At 36.8% G+C, this 19,631-nt stretch overlaps 1 protein-coding gene across 3 annotated transcripts; it reads right to left on the bottom strand.

Moving 5' to 3' along the window:
- Window positions 1-1,408: 1,408 nt before the first annotated feature.
- trim33l (tripartite motif containing 33, like) lies at window positions 1,409-19,190 on the bottom strand. 3 transcript variants are annotated; one of them, XM_066684153.1, is made up of 17 exons: window positions 18,792-19,183; window positions 16,354-16,430; window positions 11,692-11,830; window positions 10,726-10,843; window positions 10,171-10,287; window positions 9,223-9,337; window positions 8,657-8,800; window positions 8,360-8,471; window positions 5,649-7,423; window positions 5,224-5,302; window positions 5,076-5,106; window positions 4,854-4,983; window positions 4,312-4,514; window positions 3,911-4,013; window positions 2,695-2,763; window positions 2,416-2,550; window positions 1,409-2,042 (listed from the first exon to the last, which is right to left on the bottom strand). In XM_066684153.1, exons 1-17 carry the CDS (start codon window positions 19,009-19,011, stop codon window positions 1,785-1,787), a joined length of 3,825 nt encoding a protein of 1,274 aa, XP_066540250.1. In that variant the 5' UTR covers window positions 19,012-19,183; the 3' UTR covers window positions 1,409-1,784. The 3 variants fall into 3 exon arrangements, 2 of the variants coding, with proteins under 2 accessions (XP_066540250.1, XP_066540251.1); XM_066684154.1 differs by lacking the exon at window positions 16,354-16,430 and having other exon boundaries at window positions 18,792-18,925; XR_010804440.1 differs by lacking the exon at window positions 1,409-2,042 and having other exon boundaries at window positions 2,486-2,550; window positions 3,911-3,985; window positions 18,792-19,190.
- Window positions 19,191-19,631: the final 441 nt, after the last annotated feature.

The following is a 19,631-nucleotide window of genomic DNA, read 5'->3' as shown; positions in this document are numbered from 1 at the left end:
GTAGTATCACTCTATGTTTTTTGTTTTGCTTTAGACTTTATGACATTTATGAATCCTTAAGCAAATACCATGACCCCATTATGAAAGTGTATCTTTTTCTCATTAAAAATGTTTAATAGAACTTTGCTTCTAGTGTCTGATTTATTGAATAAAAAATCATAAACATATTATAAAGAGTAAAATAAAACTTACATAAAGCTGTCATCAGTGTAATGGTACTGCTTAAAGATTCATACATTTCTACATAAAATATAATTTTACATAACCCGCTTGCCGTTTCACTTGTTATGGGATGTACATTTACCTGATTTGGTAAACTACAAGATGATCTTAACCAGCACAAACTGTAGAACAGTGGATGTCAAAGCAAAACAAAATACATAAAGAGTGTGACTAGAGCAATCTAAAGGCTAAAAATCATGGAATCAGGCCAGGGGAGTGATCGCAACAGAAAATTACAGAAAATATTGCGATTTGCATTCTGCACCCTTATTCTCTCTTTTATAAAGAATGAGTAAAGCATTAATGAGTTCATGCATAGTAGAACACAACTGTACACAGATGTTTATAGTCCTAAGGATTGTGCATTTTCTGTATTGCCTTTTTACAAAAATGTAGCATAAAGCCTAGAAACTTTATTCAGTTCGTTACACAGTTGTTTTCATGTAATTGTTGCATCAGAGTACTTGCTGATGGTGCAAAGCGTCATCTTGAAGTTCTCAAATGTTCAGGCAAGAAAAAAAAAATCAAAAAAAATCACATCATCACCACTATGTCATGTGACTTAAAAAAGCACTGCAGCATCAGTGGTCATAACATACTATGTGTCATGTCACCCCAGAAAATTTTACAACTCACTGTAATGTCACAAGACATCTATAGTTATGTCAACTTCCTATCAACTTTTAACAAAAGCAGCCTTTATGAGAATGGCTGCCTTTTGGAACAAGCATTCATAAATGTTTATGTTTGCTTATGTCCATTGTCATAAAGGCTTTATGTAGGTGTCTTGTAGCCTTAAGAGCAGCACCCTACAGTAATGTGTTACCTAAGGGGCTATATGTTTTGTGAAAACATTTGGGCACAACTTGTAAAGTTACACGCCCAGTTCAGTCAAGTACCCATTCATGACAGGGAACACACTAATACAATAAAACTTGACTAAATTTTGAACAAGGTCAGTTGCATTATTTTTAGTAGATCAATCACCTTCATGAATAGATAGACATTTAAAACAATTTAATGTAAACACTGAAAGAAGACAAGGTATAACCATTCAAACATATTTAGAGGATTATTTATGGCATCAGGTTTCAATTCAAATTGAAATAAAAGTTCTTCAATAGAAAAATATGTTTTCAAAAAAGACACTGAATGCTTGAACATAAACATAATTACAAATATTTTATTATATACCCGTGCTCTTGCAACACATTAATAAGCTCTTCACTGATACTTTTCATTAAAAAAAAAAAAAAACACATAGTCTAAATAAGTTTGAGTTTGGAAATTTGCAAAAACTGAAGTATGCAACTTTGTACAACAAAGAATATAACATTATTATAAATATTGTGGGTTTTCATTATAACGAACATAATTTTGGGCATTGCAACTAATATAGGCCAATGACCTCACAGAACAAAACAAAAAACAAAACATCACTATATGTTAAAAAAAAAAATTAAAAAACAATTATGAACATTTTAGTAAAAAAGGTACAAATTTTAACTTTTTTTTTTAATGACAAAGGATGAACCAATAAATACAAATATACTTTGGAGCCTTCAGTGACTTGTAGATGAAGAGTCCTTGCTGGTGCCCTCAGTGCGGGGTTTCTTTGCCGCTACAGAATTCACAGCTAAAAATTCTCTCATTTTCTTAAGTGTGTTCTTGGCCTTGTCTTTATCCGTATTGGTCTCTGGCGCCCCCTTCAGCCCCCCGCTGCCGGGTGGTTTCAGGAGAGACGCATGGAGGATCGTCCCGAAAGCCACATCCAGACGTTCTTGAAACGACTTTTGAAGCTTCAGAATTAACTGTCTTTTCTGAAACACACAAACCCATATACACATCCAGTAACAGTCATATTACATAGTCACACAGTTTTATCAAGAAAGAGTAAAACACACACAAAAAGTAAGTTTTTGAGTAAATTTATTACATCGACTGACATTTCTATTTGTTCATGGCTGTGTGTAATATACATATTTTAATAAACAGTAATTCATGTCAATTGTAAAGTTAAACAGAGCTTAAAATACTTAGTTTACTGTATTTTACACATGATTTAACACAGGACTGCAGGGAAATCTAGCTGCCATTTATTTTTACCAAAATGTTACATTGTATTGTATCTGCCCATCAATTTATACTGCTGAAATATTACTTTTACATCAAAATACAAATGAAAATAGTCACCTTCAGGTTTGTTGAGAGAATTTCAAAAAGGACCCAGAGATCTGAGACCAGTTCAGCTGAGGAGCGGTATGGAGGAGTGTGCCTCCCTAGCAGCCGTCCTCTGATAAAATCAAACCCCACAAATCCTGCAGTACGCTTTAAGGGTGGGAAATGACAGAGTATTAATTCTCAAAATACGTTTTTAATGGGCAACAACATACCATATATCAAATATGCACAGGTAAATTACTACACAGTACAACTTTATTATTGATACATTGTTGCATATTCAGTTCATACCTTGTTTACACTGTAGAGCAAGTAACTGTGTTCTTCACACATCAAAGTAAGCAAAAGCTGCTCACATCTCTGGAAAACAAAAGCAGCCATATAGCCACCAATTACTTCCAGAAAAAAAAGACATTCTGCAGATACAAATACACCAATGGGTGTGTGAGAATAAGTGTTTGGGTGCACCAGTTGTATTTATATTACTCTCAAAAGCTAGACTTAAACCTATTGGCAGAGAGCCTGGTCCAATCAGACACAAAAAGGCAATTTGAATGTAATACAATATAACAGACAAAAGTACATTCTTTATGTGTGATGTTAGGGGCAGCTACAATAAAAAAAAAACTACTAGAAACAAAACTGAGGGACACAAGCACTGGCATTCTAAAACAATGTATCACTTGAAAACTATTTTTAAGCTACTTGAACCCCAGTACATTCTAACAGTGCTTGTGCATTCATGTTGAGTGAGACCAGGTTTTGCCAATGAGCTGATCAGCTCACTAAGCAGCACGGTAACCTTAATACTAGGATCCTACTGCCAAAACACTTTTTTTTGCTGAAAACAGGGTGACTATTTTTCTATGGGAACATTTTCTGCCACATTCTTGTAGGATACACCCTTCTACATGTATTCATTTAGCTTCACTTAATCCAATTGACTGAGAACTCAATCAATGATGCCCCCTAGCGCTTAGTTTATGTTGCAGGAATAATGGGAGAATTACAAAGTGGCCAGGATCCTGCTACACTGAGTCCTGAGATATTTGAGATTAACACAAACCACCATGCCTGAATTCAATGCTACGAAGTGTCCACCACTAATATGAATATCAGAATAATGTCTGGTAATACTGATAAATTTCGCAACATTTACAATCAACGACTGTATACATACACATAAAATGATCAGTAAGTCAAGATGCAAATAAAGTGGGTATTCAGTGTAGGCACTGGGCAGGGTGTGCATATATAAATGATGCACTACTGAGAATTACTGTACTGCTATGTGAACAAAATTTTTATCTCCATTTTTTCTCATAATTAAACAATTACCAGCTGCTCTCTATGTTGTGTCAAACTGCTATGGTGAATGGATTAGCATAAAATGGACCTAAATATATTTGGGAAAATTCCATTTACCTTTAATTAAAATAAAGACATGGTTTTCCTCCTTAAAAGTAACAGATAGATAGTATTCCAACATCAATTAATTACTGCTTACCCTCTGGTCCTGCAGACTGAGATAAGGCTCCTTCAGTCTATCACGACAAAAGGGATCAATGTCATCTGCCACGTCCTGACAGAGGGAACACACCCACACCTGACTTCAGGGTACATGCAAATATACAGATTAATTTCTCCTCTAAAAGAATGCACTACACTCATCACACCGGCCAAACTGCCCTAAAGGTCTTAAACTATTACTGAATTAATTACAGTGACACTAAAATACATTTCACTCAGCTCAGGTCTAAATAACTGATTGGAAAGTGTGTACCTGTTATTTTTAATCAGAGACATTAGTAAAACATTAAACTGCAACTCATAAGCTTCAAAGTGTATGTTCAATCTATACAAAGCAGTATGGAAATATAGTAGTTTGAACATAGCATGACGTATTACATGGGTCTGAAGAGGACTGGTGGCACATGGCAGTGAGTATGAAAGCTTCTTCCACACTCTGCACAAATCAGTGTGGCCCCAGCTGACAGACAGACAGCACAGTCCAGCAAGTTGTTCAGCTGAGGATAGTGAGGAGGAGTACTGGACTGTAACCATGGCACTGTATTTGGAGGTGAACGAATCCTGAGCCATCTCTCCTTTGGCTACAGAAGCAAAAGGAAACATTAGCCAGCTGACAGCACCATACACAAAGTGATCAAGTCTTTTATGGTTCTGTAAAAGTGCAAAGGGCTGTTTTGGGGAATTATCCAGTTTTTGACTGGTTTAAATTGTGATTATTTGCTATGAATCCACATTCAGGCTTGTTTTTCTTGGCCATGAAGTACATTGCATCCACTTTTTCAGAAACTCCACCGACCTGAACACAGCTGCAGATATTCCGAAACCACTGATTCTTCTCACGGACAGAGCAGACTACATGGTTGGAAATTTCTGAAAAATGTGCAACTGCATGTGCAATGTATGTTCACATGAGGACATACCTGACTTTCTGAGATCTCCTTAAGCAGGATTGCACCTGTCTGTTCATTGGAAAAAATTTTAAACTGAGGCAGAGGTGATCCTAAGGCAGGAAGAGAGATGGGCAATGGTTCAAGGGATACAGACAATGCCCTGCAACAAAAAATAAGAACAGACATGTTTCACAATTACACAGTGCATATTTGAAACATTACACACTGAACAGAACAAAAAAGCAGGCCTACATTTTGTGTTTTTCTGTTAATTCAGGATTCCCTAAAAGAAAAAGAACAAGAAAAAAATTAGCACAAGCAAAAACAAATTGCTGAATATTTCAAATATAAAATGTAACTATATTTTAAATCAAACTGATTTTGTGAAAAAGAGGCTTACTCCCATATATTTGTTTGACTTTGTCTTGCAACGGTTCAGAATCACTGATATCGGTCTCATCATCATCATCATCATCCAGCTATGAACATAAAAGATAGCTTTAGTTATGTGTACTCATTAAAAGGAAATAAATTATAGGTCTAAATGATCAGAATTCAACCCAAAATTGACATTCACACACTCCAGTAGACAACTATAGTGTGTCTAAGTATCACTGGTTCAGCAGTCAGACAAATGATAAAGTAGCAGGTAAAAGGCTGAAATAGGTTCTTAGAAAAAAAAAAAACCCTAAAGATATTTGTAGAGTGAGAAGTGATATTTGTGTGAAATGAGAAATGGAAAATTAGGTCACTGCTTGTTGGAGCACTGTGTATTTTTACATTTGCATTGGTTAAAATGTTAGTGATTTCAGAGTATTTCCTCACCATCATATTAGGTGGAGATATGTGTTCCGAGTCAGATGTGGGGAGAACATCCTTAATGTCCATACCCTCCACCTCAAGGTCTGGAACATCTATGACTAATTGGTATGGTGATGTTGGAAAGCCTTTGCACCCAGGCTTGTTTGTGGAGGTCCTTTCTGTGGAAGGCATGGTCAGGGGGCTTTCAAGAGGTGATTTGGGCAGAGATGACATGCCATTATTGGAAGGTGATCCAGATATTGCAACAGCTTTAACTGGATCTGCTGAGGTCGATGATGGCAGGCACTGGTCTTGGACTGCTGAGAGTTCTTTGGGGTCAGTCTCAGAGACGGTGGAGGAGGGCAAGTTGTCATCTGGATCCTCAGTAAGAGGAGAAGCCCTGCAATGTTTGTTAATGTCACCGTCACATACAGAATCGGCTGCGGCCTGCACTGGGAGCTCACACTTGGTGTTTTGGGAAGGCTGAGTGGCACGGTCACCATGGTTTAGGTTGCTGGGGGTACAAGGAGTTTGAGGAGCAGAGAGTGGGGGCTTGCTAGAAACAGTATTAATTACCTTTTCACTACTGCTGCTTGACAGAGTAGCTGTATTTGAAGCAATTGGAGCAGACTGGTAAGAGTTTTGGCTTGACACATGTTTAGTTGATTTTTCACTTTCCTTTGAGGTAGTGGCAGTAGGAACATTTGGAACCTTACCATTCCCAGTTAAAGCTACTGCCGGCACAACGGCTGGTGCTGTGAGAAGAAAAGTTGGCTGTGGTGCATAGCTGAGAACTGGTGTCTTATTTACAGTGGGAATGGGAGTGAAGTGGTGTAAAGAATTGTCTTCTCTAAGAATTGAAAGGAGTATGGGACTGCGCTGAACAACAACAGGCTGAGCATGTTGTAAAATTATGTTCTGAGCAGCAGATGGGGCCTGTCTCAAATTGGTGGGAACCACCAAGTTAGAGTGTAAAATCTGAGGTGGCGCAGATTGAAGACAAACAGACTGAGATAAAGGAAATGTTTGCTGCGTACAACTAGGCAAAATATTTGCCTGAGGGTTAGACACCCCCTGTCCAAACTGAGCAGAGGATGCTACAGTGGTGGAAGACTGAACAGACTGAGACACAGGGTGGCTAAGTGTGAGAGAGGGAGTTTGGATGGTGACTGTGCCAAAGGACATAGAAGAGCCCATTTGGACAGAGGATATTTGATGGGCCACAGAAGGTGTAAAACTCTGATTAGATGCTGCTTGAAGGACATTCCCAGACTGAAGAGGTAGCTGCTGAAGAGACATAGATTTCTTTCTGTTCTGATTAGGGGGAACGTGCACAAAACTTGTCAAACTGGACATGCCAGGATTAGAAGGGTGAGACTGAGGTAGAGATGCTGAATTTAGAGGCTGAGGATGAGACAAACATCTAACAATCTGCTTAGACTGGGAGGGCTGAGGGCAGGCAGAACGAGATGAGGAAGACTGAGAATAAGCTTGAGGCACTTGAGCAAGTACAGACTGAGCAGACTGGCCCTGATGTGTCTGAACAGATAAGGAAATAGAGGCAGCACCAGCAGGGGCCAAAGTGTGAGATTTAGACTGAACAGAGTTTGACATAATGTCTCGAGATGCACCAGACTCTTCATTCGGAGACTGCTCGGGGATGGTCTTCGACTGTGTGGGAGATAATGCCTCAGATGATGCAACAGATGTACATTCTAGCCTTGAAGAGCAGTTTTCTTTGGGTGCATTCTCAGGATTATTGCTTTGGGTATAAGGAACTCTGCCAGCCTTAACTGAACCTGCAAGAAGAAAAGATTATAAACAAATTAAACCTGTAAAAAAGGAACTACTTAAAAGGAATGACCTTAAGTAGACTTGGAGAAAGTTTTACACTTATAAATTTTTTTGTAAAATCCAACTGATTTCTGATGAGGCAAATAGATGCCAATACAGTTTTTGACCCCCAGTTTAATCATGGTCATGCCCACCTGCCAAGAGTGAAGGCTAGAGTATGCATCTCCAGTTTAATAGCTAGCACATCTGGAAATGCTGCTTACACATGGTCACCAGACAACTGAATACACTTGGAGTTCAATGTTTGACTAATAGTGATCTAATGAATAAATGATTGATGAAAACCTTCAACACACGAAAATGACAGGTTTGCCAAATCTTGAATTACAGCAATCATAAGTGACAAAAGCAAAATGGAACTGGTTATGTTGCATCTCATGTGTCTTGTTTGCATGTATGTCGACAAGATACGAAACAGAAAAACATAACAAAAACAACTAAATGCAAAAAAAAATAAAAAATGCAAAATATGCAACTCAGTTGATTAATGATAGCAAAAACCTCAATACAAATTTCTTTTTATGAGTCCAGTTTTAGTAATTCTCACTCATAGCTTTTGATGAGTAACTCCTCCATTTCTGTTGTCCACTAGATGCATGCTGTGTCTGTGCAGCTTTTTTGTCATAGCCTTCTATGAGGAAATGTTTTGAGTCATAAAAATCAATCACGTTAAATACATAAACATTCAGATCATTCTGGAGCTAGATTAGATGTTTAAAGTTGGGCTTGTTTCTCCTTGCACACTAAAAGATTATAACCAGCTAATCATCAGATCAAGATCCTGACATGGAAATGGCTTCAGTGTGTAAGGATTTGTCATAAAGGACATATCAAGTTTGAAACAAGACTAAATTACTTGTAACATAGGTTTCCTTTATTACCAAAGGTTTTACACATCTGTAAGACGTCTTGGTTGAGGTGTAGTGAAGGCCGAAGTATAGTCTCACTCAGGCCCGTCTTCTGTGACAGAATCCACTCTACACGTTTCTGAATCTGTTGGAAAAATAATACAAATAAAATAGCATTGGCTTTCATGTACATTCCTTCACTGATCCCTGTGAGCCTTGTTAAGTTTCATCATAACTCTAGCATGTCTGTGATTAGATTGCGCTAATTATTTTCTAGATTAATTTCAGTCAGTTGTACATCCAAGCAGAAAAATATAAGAATCCTCTTACCTGTTTTTTGTGCAGCAGGATGCAATGGCCCTCAGTGCTAAGTATCTTCTGAATGAAGGCAGTGATGGGTTCGTGTCTGTTCAGCAGACTGCTCAGAGTAGTCTTTACATTAACCAGGCTCTTCTCTTCCTCGTCATACAGCGCCTTCAGACATCAACGTTTCATTAAAACAAAATAAAATATTGTTAGGATGGGTTGTTTGTAGAGATTTATTTAGAGGTTTTTTTTTATAATAGGCATTCATTTTACATAACATCAAATAAATTAATATATAAAAATCCTTGCTCGTTAAGCTCTTGAATATACAACTCCTGATTATGTTCCGTTTCAACTGAAGGAGGAAAGAAGGGCTCCATATCAGGGTCGTTTTTAAAATCACTAAAAACATATAAAGCAAATAAAATAACTAAACTGACAAAATATTCATACAAATGGCCTGATTAAGCTTCAAATGTGTAACATTTTCCCTCAGAAAAGAAATACAATACAAAAAGTAGCAATTGACTACATTGGGGGAATTAACATATATAAAACGTATATAAAAATGAAAAAATAACTGCATTTACCTCCACATCCTTAAACAGCTGATGACCTCTTACCAACAACTCCATGCGCAGGTTGTGCACCAAACTAACAAGTTTCTTCTTTGCTTTAAGTTTTGATTCATTTATGTTGTGCAATCTAAAAAAAAAAACACATTAAATGGAGACTTGGATTAAATTTAAATTATATGTGAAATTAACACATTAAGACCTATTCACTTTTTTTTTTCACAAAAATAAAAAAAAGGATGTGATATTCAGCAAACTTTCCCACAAAGTACAATATTTATTTTGTCGCAACACTAAAATCATGAGAAGTGGCTGGAAGATGACGAAGAAATTGAATAAGCACTGTAACTACATGATGAACATAATGAATTCAGGCCTTTCTACAGAACAAGAGGATTTCGGCACCTGATTCAGGATCTAAAGCTGTATAAAGAGCTAATCCGAATGCATTTCCATCAGTCAGTGAGGGAATGTCAGGCTCTGCTTTTGCTTGTTGCTCCTCTCATTTATTTATTTATTTATTTAGTTATTTAACTTCTGCATTTTTATAGTGAAAATTTGGCTTGTTCTATAAAGTTTATATTTTGCCTTGAACAAGACAAGCTGTTTGGTTGCTGCCTTAATGCTCATTTGTTTTGTCTGTAACCATGACACTGGAGGTCTGATTGGTCAGCCTGATTTTAACACATTCATTCAACACAGAAATTAGAACCGATTCTATGTAGCATCACAGTTTTGGACTCATAAAATCCAAAAGAAGTCTTTTTTTAATGAAGTCTTTTGTAAATGCTTGTTTGTGTTCAAAATTTGATGTGTTTTATTTGTTCATAAAAATTTGATTTTCCTTAAATAACAAAAGATGATGTGGTTAAAGCTTTATGAAACTCCAAATGTTTTCAAGAAATTTCAGTACATTTACACTTCACAGTCAGATACCTAGCTCTGTATTTCATTATTAATTACCTTCCGTCCAGATCCAGTAGACTGGATTTCACACTGATGCTCTGCTCTCTAATCCCATGCAGTAATCTCTGCAGCTGTTCTTTCTGAGACACCAGAGCTTCCTCCAGCAACAGGAAACTTTTATGTTATATAAAAGGAAAAAAAAAAAAAGGGGGGGGGGGGGGTAATTGTTACTAATAATAAATACATGCTTTAATTTCAGTCACATCAAATGACAGGGTAAATACATCACTTTTACTTATACAGAGTGGACTTTAACATGTAGATTGCTTAACCAAATTAGATACATTTCACAATAACTCAAGTTGTGATTATCTGGAAAACCATTAAAGATGCTGTAGCGGAGATTAACTCGATTTTGATAACCTTAATTTAATTTAGGTAGAATTATTAAAATGAGCAGGTATCCACACATGTTGAGTAGAAATAATCATGCCTGGTTCTGAAAAACTCAGATTACCCTGAAAAAACCCTAAATCGTGTCTGAAATTAAAATATAACATGTAAACATTTATCATTTTCTGCTCGTGTACTTAATAATAAAAATAAAAATACCTGTGACCTCTGTGGTCAATCAGCTGGCAGTCTCTACAGGTGAGCTCATCACAAGGGATACAAAAGAACTTGAGTTTTTCCTGTCTATGTGAAGCACAGCGCAAGCTGGTAGTGAAACCTAAAACAGAAAACATATAATAAGCCCAGTTGCTGTGTTTGTCACAAAGACAAACTACCTCTATATCCTTCCCTTACACAGAATCTGCTCACTGCTGATAGTGACAATTGTCACACCTCTCAATCTTATCAACGGTGAAGCATTTGACACAAAGACATGTACTTCACTCTAATCTCTTCTCTACCAGTATCTTGGGAATGGCCCTAGCAATGTATCACTGATAGCACTCTTCCAAAAAAAAAAAATGTACCAAACTGTCATTGGTGCGATACCCTCAAAGAAACATCTTCTGTACCTATAGATAAACAACATATTTGCACCATATTTCAATGCAATTTTATGTTCTTTAAAAGTAAAATTTACTTTTAAAGTACACCACTATACATTTGACAATACATTAACACTTAGTCCTTTTACTAAACTAAATTGTGTCATTACACTGCACTCGTTAGTCAAGGGGCTCCTCATGGTTCTGTTCTTGGTCTCCTCTCTTCTCAGTTTGTTTGTTACCCCTATGAATAAATCTCAGTTTCAATTGCCATGCTGAACATACCTAAATATCTTTCAGAACAAACACTACATCTTCTTTCCCTAATCAAATGACTGTGGTGCCATGGAGAATCTTGTTATAAAAAGGTCATGAGTGTTACATTTTACTTAGGATGGGGGCTTAATATCTGTACTAAATGAAAGTGTTCTAACAAAATCTGACAGTGCTCTTTAAGTTTTACATTTCTTGAAGGAAACCTTCAAGTTGTATGGGGACAAGTGTATACTAATGGAGAAAGCCTCAGTTGAAGCCGTTTACCCACTGCCTCGTATATCTCTCATGTAACACTCTCACTGACCTGATGGAGGGTCTTTTGGTACAACAGAGTGGTTGCGTGTCATCTTCACTCGCTGGTGGGCCAATACACAGTCTGAACACAAAGCCTCTTCACACTGCACACACCAGCCACTAAGAGCAGACTCCTCACACCCACCACACTACACACCCACACAAAATACAGAATTACAACCTTTGTTTCAAATGGCATTTAGACAGATGACTGAAAAAGGGAAGCACAAATTATAGCATCAAGCCCCCCTCTACCAATCATAAGCGTATAAGCGTATTTTAGCTGGATATCCTGCCTCTTGGATGCCCCCCCCCCACAAACAGTGGGGATTTTTCAATAGATAACATCTTACTGGTTATTTATTTATTTATTTATTTATTTATTTTAAATTGACATGAAGTAAATGTAGAGGAATATCTGTTAAATGAGTATGTCTCGTTTAATAAATAAATAAAAATCATTATGATCATTAGATTTGATTCCAATCTTTCAGCAATTAATTATATACTACTTCATTATTGACATTTCATTTTATTATCTCCAGGGTGTATTCCCACCTTGCGCCCAATGATTACAGGTAGGTTCTGGACCCATCGCGACCCTGAACTGGATAAGTGTTACAGATAATGAATAAATTCAAGGCACCCTGCTGCTTACCCCCTTGAAAGGGGTAATGTGTTCAGGGCAGATAAGTTCTCAAGACCTTGAGAAACAATACAAAAACAAAAATAGAAATCACAAGTTGCTATAAAGCTAATATCCTATTAATTTTCATGATAGCATCCATTTTTTTGTATTTTTTCAGGCCTGATTCAATACATGATCAAGCTTAAAAAAATAATAATAATAAAAACCTGATTGGATGCTATCATTTAAATTTTTTTCAGGAATTTTATAGCAAATTGTGATTTCTATTTTTGTTTTTGTATTATTTCTCAAGGTCCTGAGAACTTATCTGCCCTGAACACATTACCCCTTTCAAGGGAGTAAGCAGCAGGGTGCCTTGTACCCCCTGGAGCTATTGTAAAACAGTAAACTGTAAGAAACATCTCATAAAATTCATTCATTATCTGTAACTGCTTATCCAGTTCAGGGTCGTGGTGGGTCCAGAGCCTACCTGTCTTAAAAAAAAAACAAAACACAACAACAACTTTGCATCTTAGTGAGTGGGACAAGGTTAACGTGTGGTGACTAGCGAACGGGAGTTACTTTAGGTTCGTTTCTGATGTAGGAACTGACAGCATTACCCTCTTTGACAGCGTGACAGAGGGGACAGCATTTAACCAGCATCGAAATGACTAGAACAGCTTCAAGATACACTGCAGTGAATTGAACTCAAAGGCAATACAGATGTACAGAGCCTGAAACTAATATGATCCTCATAGTGCCATGGAAACACAGTTTTTCTCCACACACACACAATGTGTGAACAACTCTTAAAACATACAACCAGAACAGGGGGCTGCCAAGCACCTCAGCGCACGGGGAGCAATTTAGGGGTTAGGTCACTTCAGCGGTGAATGAATTTTTCCTTGCAGGTCCTGGGAATTGAACTGACTACCCTCCGGCCTCAAGCTCGCTTCTCTAACCTCCTTCTCTAAGGCCATGGCTGCTGATGTTAAGTGTAACGTATGCCTGTCTGTTATACAAACGCAGGCGTTCAGCATCACATATGGCGTTGGCTGGAAAAGATGGAACATAATATAAATCTTTCTTATTACCACAGTTTATATTTGAGTGTGTCGGAACCCCTGAATGATTGTTTGATGAGTTGTAATTAATTAAAAGCTTTGAGAGACATAAAATGAGGCTTACTGACTATTTGAAAACCAGCATCAGCTATCTGTTTGAAGCAATATCTATCCAGATATGGACATTGAGTTTCTGAGGGACATCAATTTGTTTTTGACCCTATAGGGTCCACAACCCCCTAGGTGGGGGAGAACCTTTGCTCTGATGATCCCAAAATGATTTTCCAATGGTTCGAAATGATGAAAGATGATACTGGGATGACCCACTGGATACCTCTGTCTTAGAATAAATAAACAGTTTGTCATTGGGCATCTTAGGGGGGTTGTTTGCAGATAATCCCACATCAAGTTGCATTTGCCTTGCTATTTGTTCTACTTGAAAAATGTTTTGTTTTGAATTCAATATTTGGGAAACGCATAAGGCAAAGCAGAAATTGTCTAGGTTGCGATAAACAGATGTTTCATTTTTGTCCACCACCCTGAGGAGTATGCACAATTCAAATCCCTTGTTGTAATATTTAATTGAAAAGTATCGTAGATTTACTCTCAATTGCATTTTGAATCAACAACAAATTAATTCAATTCAATGAATGAACAAAACATTGAACGAACCACCTTGAATTTCAACATGCGCAACATCACTCCATCCGACATCATCACCAACATCCAGCATTTGGTTTAAAATGTCAAAAATAATTGTAAAATTCAGCAAAACTACGATTATTGCTTAGTGAGGAAAAGTTTACTCTACTTCTAATTTCTGTGGTATTGAATCTGTCTAAATGATTCAATGCCAATCCCCATTTGCCCAACGTCACTGTTAGGTGAAGGAGGAGAAAAGATATTCAGATCAATTTCTCTTATAAATACCAAGTGAAGGGTCATTACTTGGTTCATTATCAAACATAAAAGAATTGCATTCATCATCACAAACCAGACTAGTTGATGAATTTTGTGAGACTTGACATTTACCAGGTTATCGTTTAATCTGTGTGATGGAAATTTGTTTATATAAATGATTCATAATCAATAGAGATATTTAATCAGCAATGACCACGCATGTTTGTGTAAACTGAAATTCTTTTATTCCTAATTCTCTGTGTGAGACCGCAGACTTGTGTGTGTGTGTGTGTTTCAAATAACATATCGACACCTTCCTTTGTCTCCAGACCAAGGAGGTAGAGGGGGAGGCACAGGCCACGCCTGGAAAGGTGTTAGAAATACAGGAGATGGGGGCAACAAATGGTGGGAAACTCTGAGTTTTGGGAACAGGATACAGTAAAAGATGACTGAAATGTAAAAGAGTGAACAGATGGTGTACTTCAAAGGGTTTTCCATGTATAAAAAGACGCTCATCAAAAATGGTCAGCAGAGAGGTGAAAAACAGCGTTGCGCGCACGTCCCTCTCTCACGTTAATTAATAAATGCTGTCTTACTTGATGCCGACTCAGAGACTCAGAGAGCTGTCTTATTTTCTGTCATGATTTTTCCACCACATCTGAAAGGACTTTGGTTTAGTTCAAAGAAACAAAATGCTAAAATAGTGCATTTTCTACAATCCCAAAAAGGGAACATTTTCTACAAAAAAGGTGTTGGCACAACCTCTATATTAGAACAGTTTTTGCAAGGTACTGACAAACTCTGTCATTATTTTAGACAACAGAGAGAACTCCAAACATTCAAAAGCATGAACTGAGATTAATGTATTGCTTTGTTCTTGCTCCATAGGTATGTAATATTGACTATTTTTGATGCTTCTAATTAACTGAAGTGGAAATATCTCCAAATTCAGGAGATGGCTAACATTACAAAAAGTACCACAAAACTAAATTTTACAAATGAGTTTCTGTGGTAATTCAAACAGTGAATAAAAACAGAAAAGTAAAAATTCAGCCACAGACAAACAAATGTTGCTTTTCTTCTCAAACTGACTGACAAAAGGCAGGACATCTAGGATGTGGGTTTCCAGCTAACATACACTATATATGAAAAGTGCCTCATATTTTCTAATTTAGTTGATGATGTGTTCCAATCAAGATGTTACAATTAAATACTTTTCTACTATTATATACACTACAGCAAATGAATAAATAACAACTATGTGACAACATACAGTCATATGAAAAAGTTAGGACACCCCATGAATTATTTGGGCACAGTAACAGAAGACGTCCAGCGCCGCATTAGAGCACAAGAACCCCAGACCAACCATGAAGCAGGTTGGTGGAAATGTCATGGTTTGGGACTGCTTTGCTGCACCAGGGCCTGGCAAGCTCTCCATCATAGAATCTACTATGAATTCTTCACTGTATCAGAGGGTGCTTGAGGACAATGTGAGACTTTCTTTCCAAAAACTGAAGTTGCATGGATCATGCAACATGACCATGAGCCAAAACATTCCAGTAAATTCACAAGGAACGGCACAAAAGTAAGAAACGGAGAGTTCTGGAATGGCCATATCAGAGCCTGAATCTCAATCCTACTGAGATGCTTTGGGGTGATCTGTGCATTCAAGAAACCCCTCAAATATCACACAGCTGAAAGAATTATGCATGAAGGAGTGGGAAAAACCACCTCCCAGTTGATGTCGGATACTGAAAGATGGTTACATGAAACTTCTAATCAAGGTCATTTCAGCCAAAGGAGGAAATACCAGCTATTAGGGCATAGGGTGTCCTAACTTATTCCTCACAAAACATGTACATTTTTGTTCAATACATTTTACAACTTATGTTTATAAATAATTTCTTAAGTTTTATTTGTTTAGTTATATAAGCTCCATCTCTCAGTACTGTTCAAATGTTTATATGTTTAAATATGTTCAAAAAGACAAAGATTATCATGGGGTGTCCAAACTTTTTCACGACTGTAAATGTATTGCAGTGAAGAGCTCCTGTAGGGCCAGAAATAGGGCATTTACCTTTGTAGCAGATTGCTCAAAAATAAAGCAATCTGTAATTTCTGATGGCTTGAAAGTCTGGCCGCATACATGGCACTCTAAAGCAAGAGGAAAAAACCCAACTATTAACACATCAATCTAATATGCTGCTAGAAACATTCTTCATATTGACATTACTGTTTTTCATCTTTACAAACAATTGTTTTCATTTTATCTGAATGATAAGATAGGAGGTCAAAACAGTATTCAATTTGTTTACATTGACTAGGCCTCAGGGTCACCATAATTTAAGATATAGTTATGTGCAAATACTTAAAAAAATAAATAAATAAAAAGATTTACACCACAACATTCAACACAGTCAGTAATGTTTTCATGGCCAGTCATGGCCACAGCATCCTACCACACTGTTACAGTTTGATCTCATGCATTTTTTGATGTGTGTACAGTTCTTTTAGTGTGTGATTGGCCAGAGAACTTAAGGTTACAGTACTTACACGTCATACTGTCTAGAGAACCAAAGCTCAACCTTTAATATATAAACTAAGCAATAAACCTAAAGGGCTAAAGGTACTTTCACTCTCACATATACATATATATACACACACATATATATATATATATATATATATTAAAAACAGGATTCCACTGAATAAAGATTTACATGCTAGTGTAGAAAGTTCCATTATGGAAGTATTTTCTAAGACTGAAAATACTGATTCAATCCATTACATATAATAAACAAATAACCGAAACAAAAGCATAAGTTTACATTCATATCATTTATTCTTTGTATGCAAATCCATATCCTGTTCAGGGTCGCAGTGATATTACTTAATACAATATTGTGGTTACATGTAAAATTATGATGGTTACCTACTGATAAATACCTTCATACTTCCTGACATTCACACTGTTAAAAGATTAACGGCTGACAGGTGTCTACGGCTATTTTAAGCCTACCGTTACTTACAAAAGCCCAACGTTCTTGTAAAAAGAGCACAGACAGGTAAAGTACAGTTCTTATGGATATAAATCCCACAAATGTATAAAAAAAAAAGTTTCCAAGCTATTTTTGTATAAATGTATACTCATACTTCAAAATTCATTTTCCCTGTTATTTTCAGGTAGGCTAAATGCTGCATAGTATTAAAAGTTACACTTTTCTTTTTATTCAAAAAATAAAATAAATTAAGTAGTTAGAAAATGGCAAGTAAAAGATTTTCTTCATCACCGCATTTGTTATGAGATCTAACAAGGAAAAAGCACTGCAAAAAGTATGAGCATCAATTTGTTCTGTTCTTGGGGATAATATTGGATCCAAAAGTATGTGTGAGTTTTAGTTTAGAAGATTTAAAGATGGCGATTTCGATGTTAGCGAATGTGAACGTAGTGATTAATACTTTATCTTTAGGTTTTATTTTAAGTAAAACAAAAACAATAATTTGTAATATTATGCAGTAAAATAAAATGAAGAAAAAAAACAGGTGAATGTTTCATTTTTAATTAAAAATATACATTACAAAAAATGCTTTAAAACTTTGCACACCTAATATACTATGGCTGTGTTAGAATAAAATCTTCTTTTCTACATGATGCTCCATGCTTTGTTATGGGTAGTTTCCGGTTCACTGTAGAAAGATGGTGCTGCTGCAAGGCGTTTGCTATAGACAATGCTGTCATCCTTCACACTTGTGTGAATGTTCTCATATTGCATATATTTTTTTTCCCTCTCTCCCTGGAAGCTAATTTGCCTTCTATAAAGACTATACCTATAACTATTAGTTGCTTAGATGGTGTTGAGGTGCCTGGGATGTATATGTAGCAGGACATGTCCTGAGTCAAAGAACCTGCCTTTTTGGGATCAATAGTGCCCAGTGCATTTTCCAAATAAGAGAAATCAAATTAATAGCTCTAAAATAATGTTTGGATCATATAAAAGAGAGGAAAACACAGGGGCCTGTGGTTCACCCAGATTCAGTTACTTTATCAAATTTGTCTCTGCTCATATTTTCACACATCTAAACCAAACTGGGATTATAATTTCTAAATTTCATCATCTTTCGACAATAAAACCACCCCAGAAAGTGATAAATCGTATTATTATCTCTAGCCGACGCTATTGTGCATGGCGTCCAATAGGCTCTCTATCTTGTACTTGTTTGTGGAGTGAACTGTGCGCACAACTCAACATTTGTGATAACAATGGAAATGCAACAATACTGAAGGTGGCTCTGGAGCCTTTTGAACATACGGTTGAACAGTACGAGTCCCACTATACTTTCTTAACCACAGGTCTAGCTTATGAGCGTCTGACTGTCATGACACTTTTTGATAAACGTGCTACACTGTCGTCATGCCAACAAAGCTAATCATGAGTAATACTGGTTGGCTGTTCGTACTCCTAGGCTCTTAAGTCTGTTTACGCGTATGTTTAAAAATACTTGGTAAAGTTTTACCTTTAGATTCCCCTTCATTTTTGTTTGTAAAACACGATTTACAAACAGCATGCAGACACGGAAGGAGTTTAGGGGCGGCGGTGGAGCTCAGTGTGGCGCCACAATCACAGCAAAACTCCCATCTGTGTGTTTGTAGATCAGAAAGTGATGGCGGACGCTCATTCTGAATTTTAGTCGACTCTCCTTCTCCTTCCTGCTCCCGCCCGTTATTGAAAACCATCCCGAATGCAGTGAGAGGTGAACTCTGAGCGGTTCACATGTCTCACACTGCCAAGGCTCCTCTCGACTCTAAACTTTAGGAGTTACTTATCTTCTGTTTCTCTGTTGCAGCTGCTGCACGCGTTCGTCCGGAAGTTTAGACCTTATTAAGAACAGAAGGAGGGTGGAGAAATGGCGCTGTGTATTTACTTTATTCAAAATATTTTTTTCAAAATTTCGTGAAGGCGTGTTCTTTTTTTTCTGCTCTACCGCCCATTGCAATTATTATGAACTGAGCACAACTAGAGCAGTGCTCCAAACATTTAGTCCCACCCCAGTGATATACTGACGCGACCCACATGGTTATAAACACATGGACATCATGCCACTTTTTTTTAGCATTTTTCCATTCGCATTCCAAATTTACAGACTTTTCCTTCATTTATCGATGTTGTTATTCTTTGTATATTATAAATACATTTATTTAATGCAGTGGACTGTATTTTAAGTCATACAAATCCAAAACATTTTCTTCTTCTTTTTTTTAAAGAGTGAAATTAAATTGTATAATTTGTGACATATCATTTACTCATTCATTCATTATCTGTAACTGCTTATCCTGTTCAGGGTCGCGGTGTGTCC

This window comes from Hoplias malabaricus, chromosome 10, assembly GCF_029633855.1.
Source record: "Hoplias malabaricus isolate fHopMal1 chromosome 10, fHopMal1.hap1, whole genome shotgun sequence".
Classification (NCBI taxonomy): domain Eukaryota; kingdom Metazoa; phylum Chordata; class Actinopteri; order Characiformes; family Erythrinidae; genus Hoplias; species Hoplias malabaricus.
This window is presented reverse-complemented; position numbering and strand designations above follow the sequence as displayed.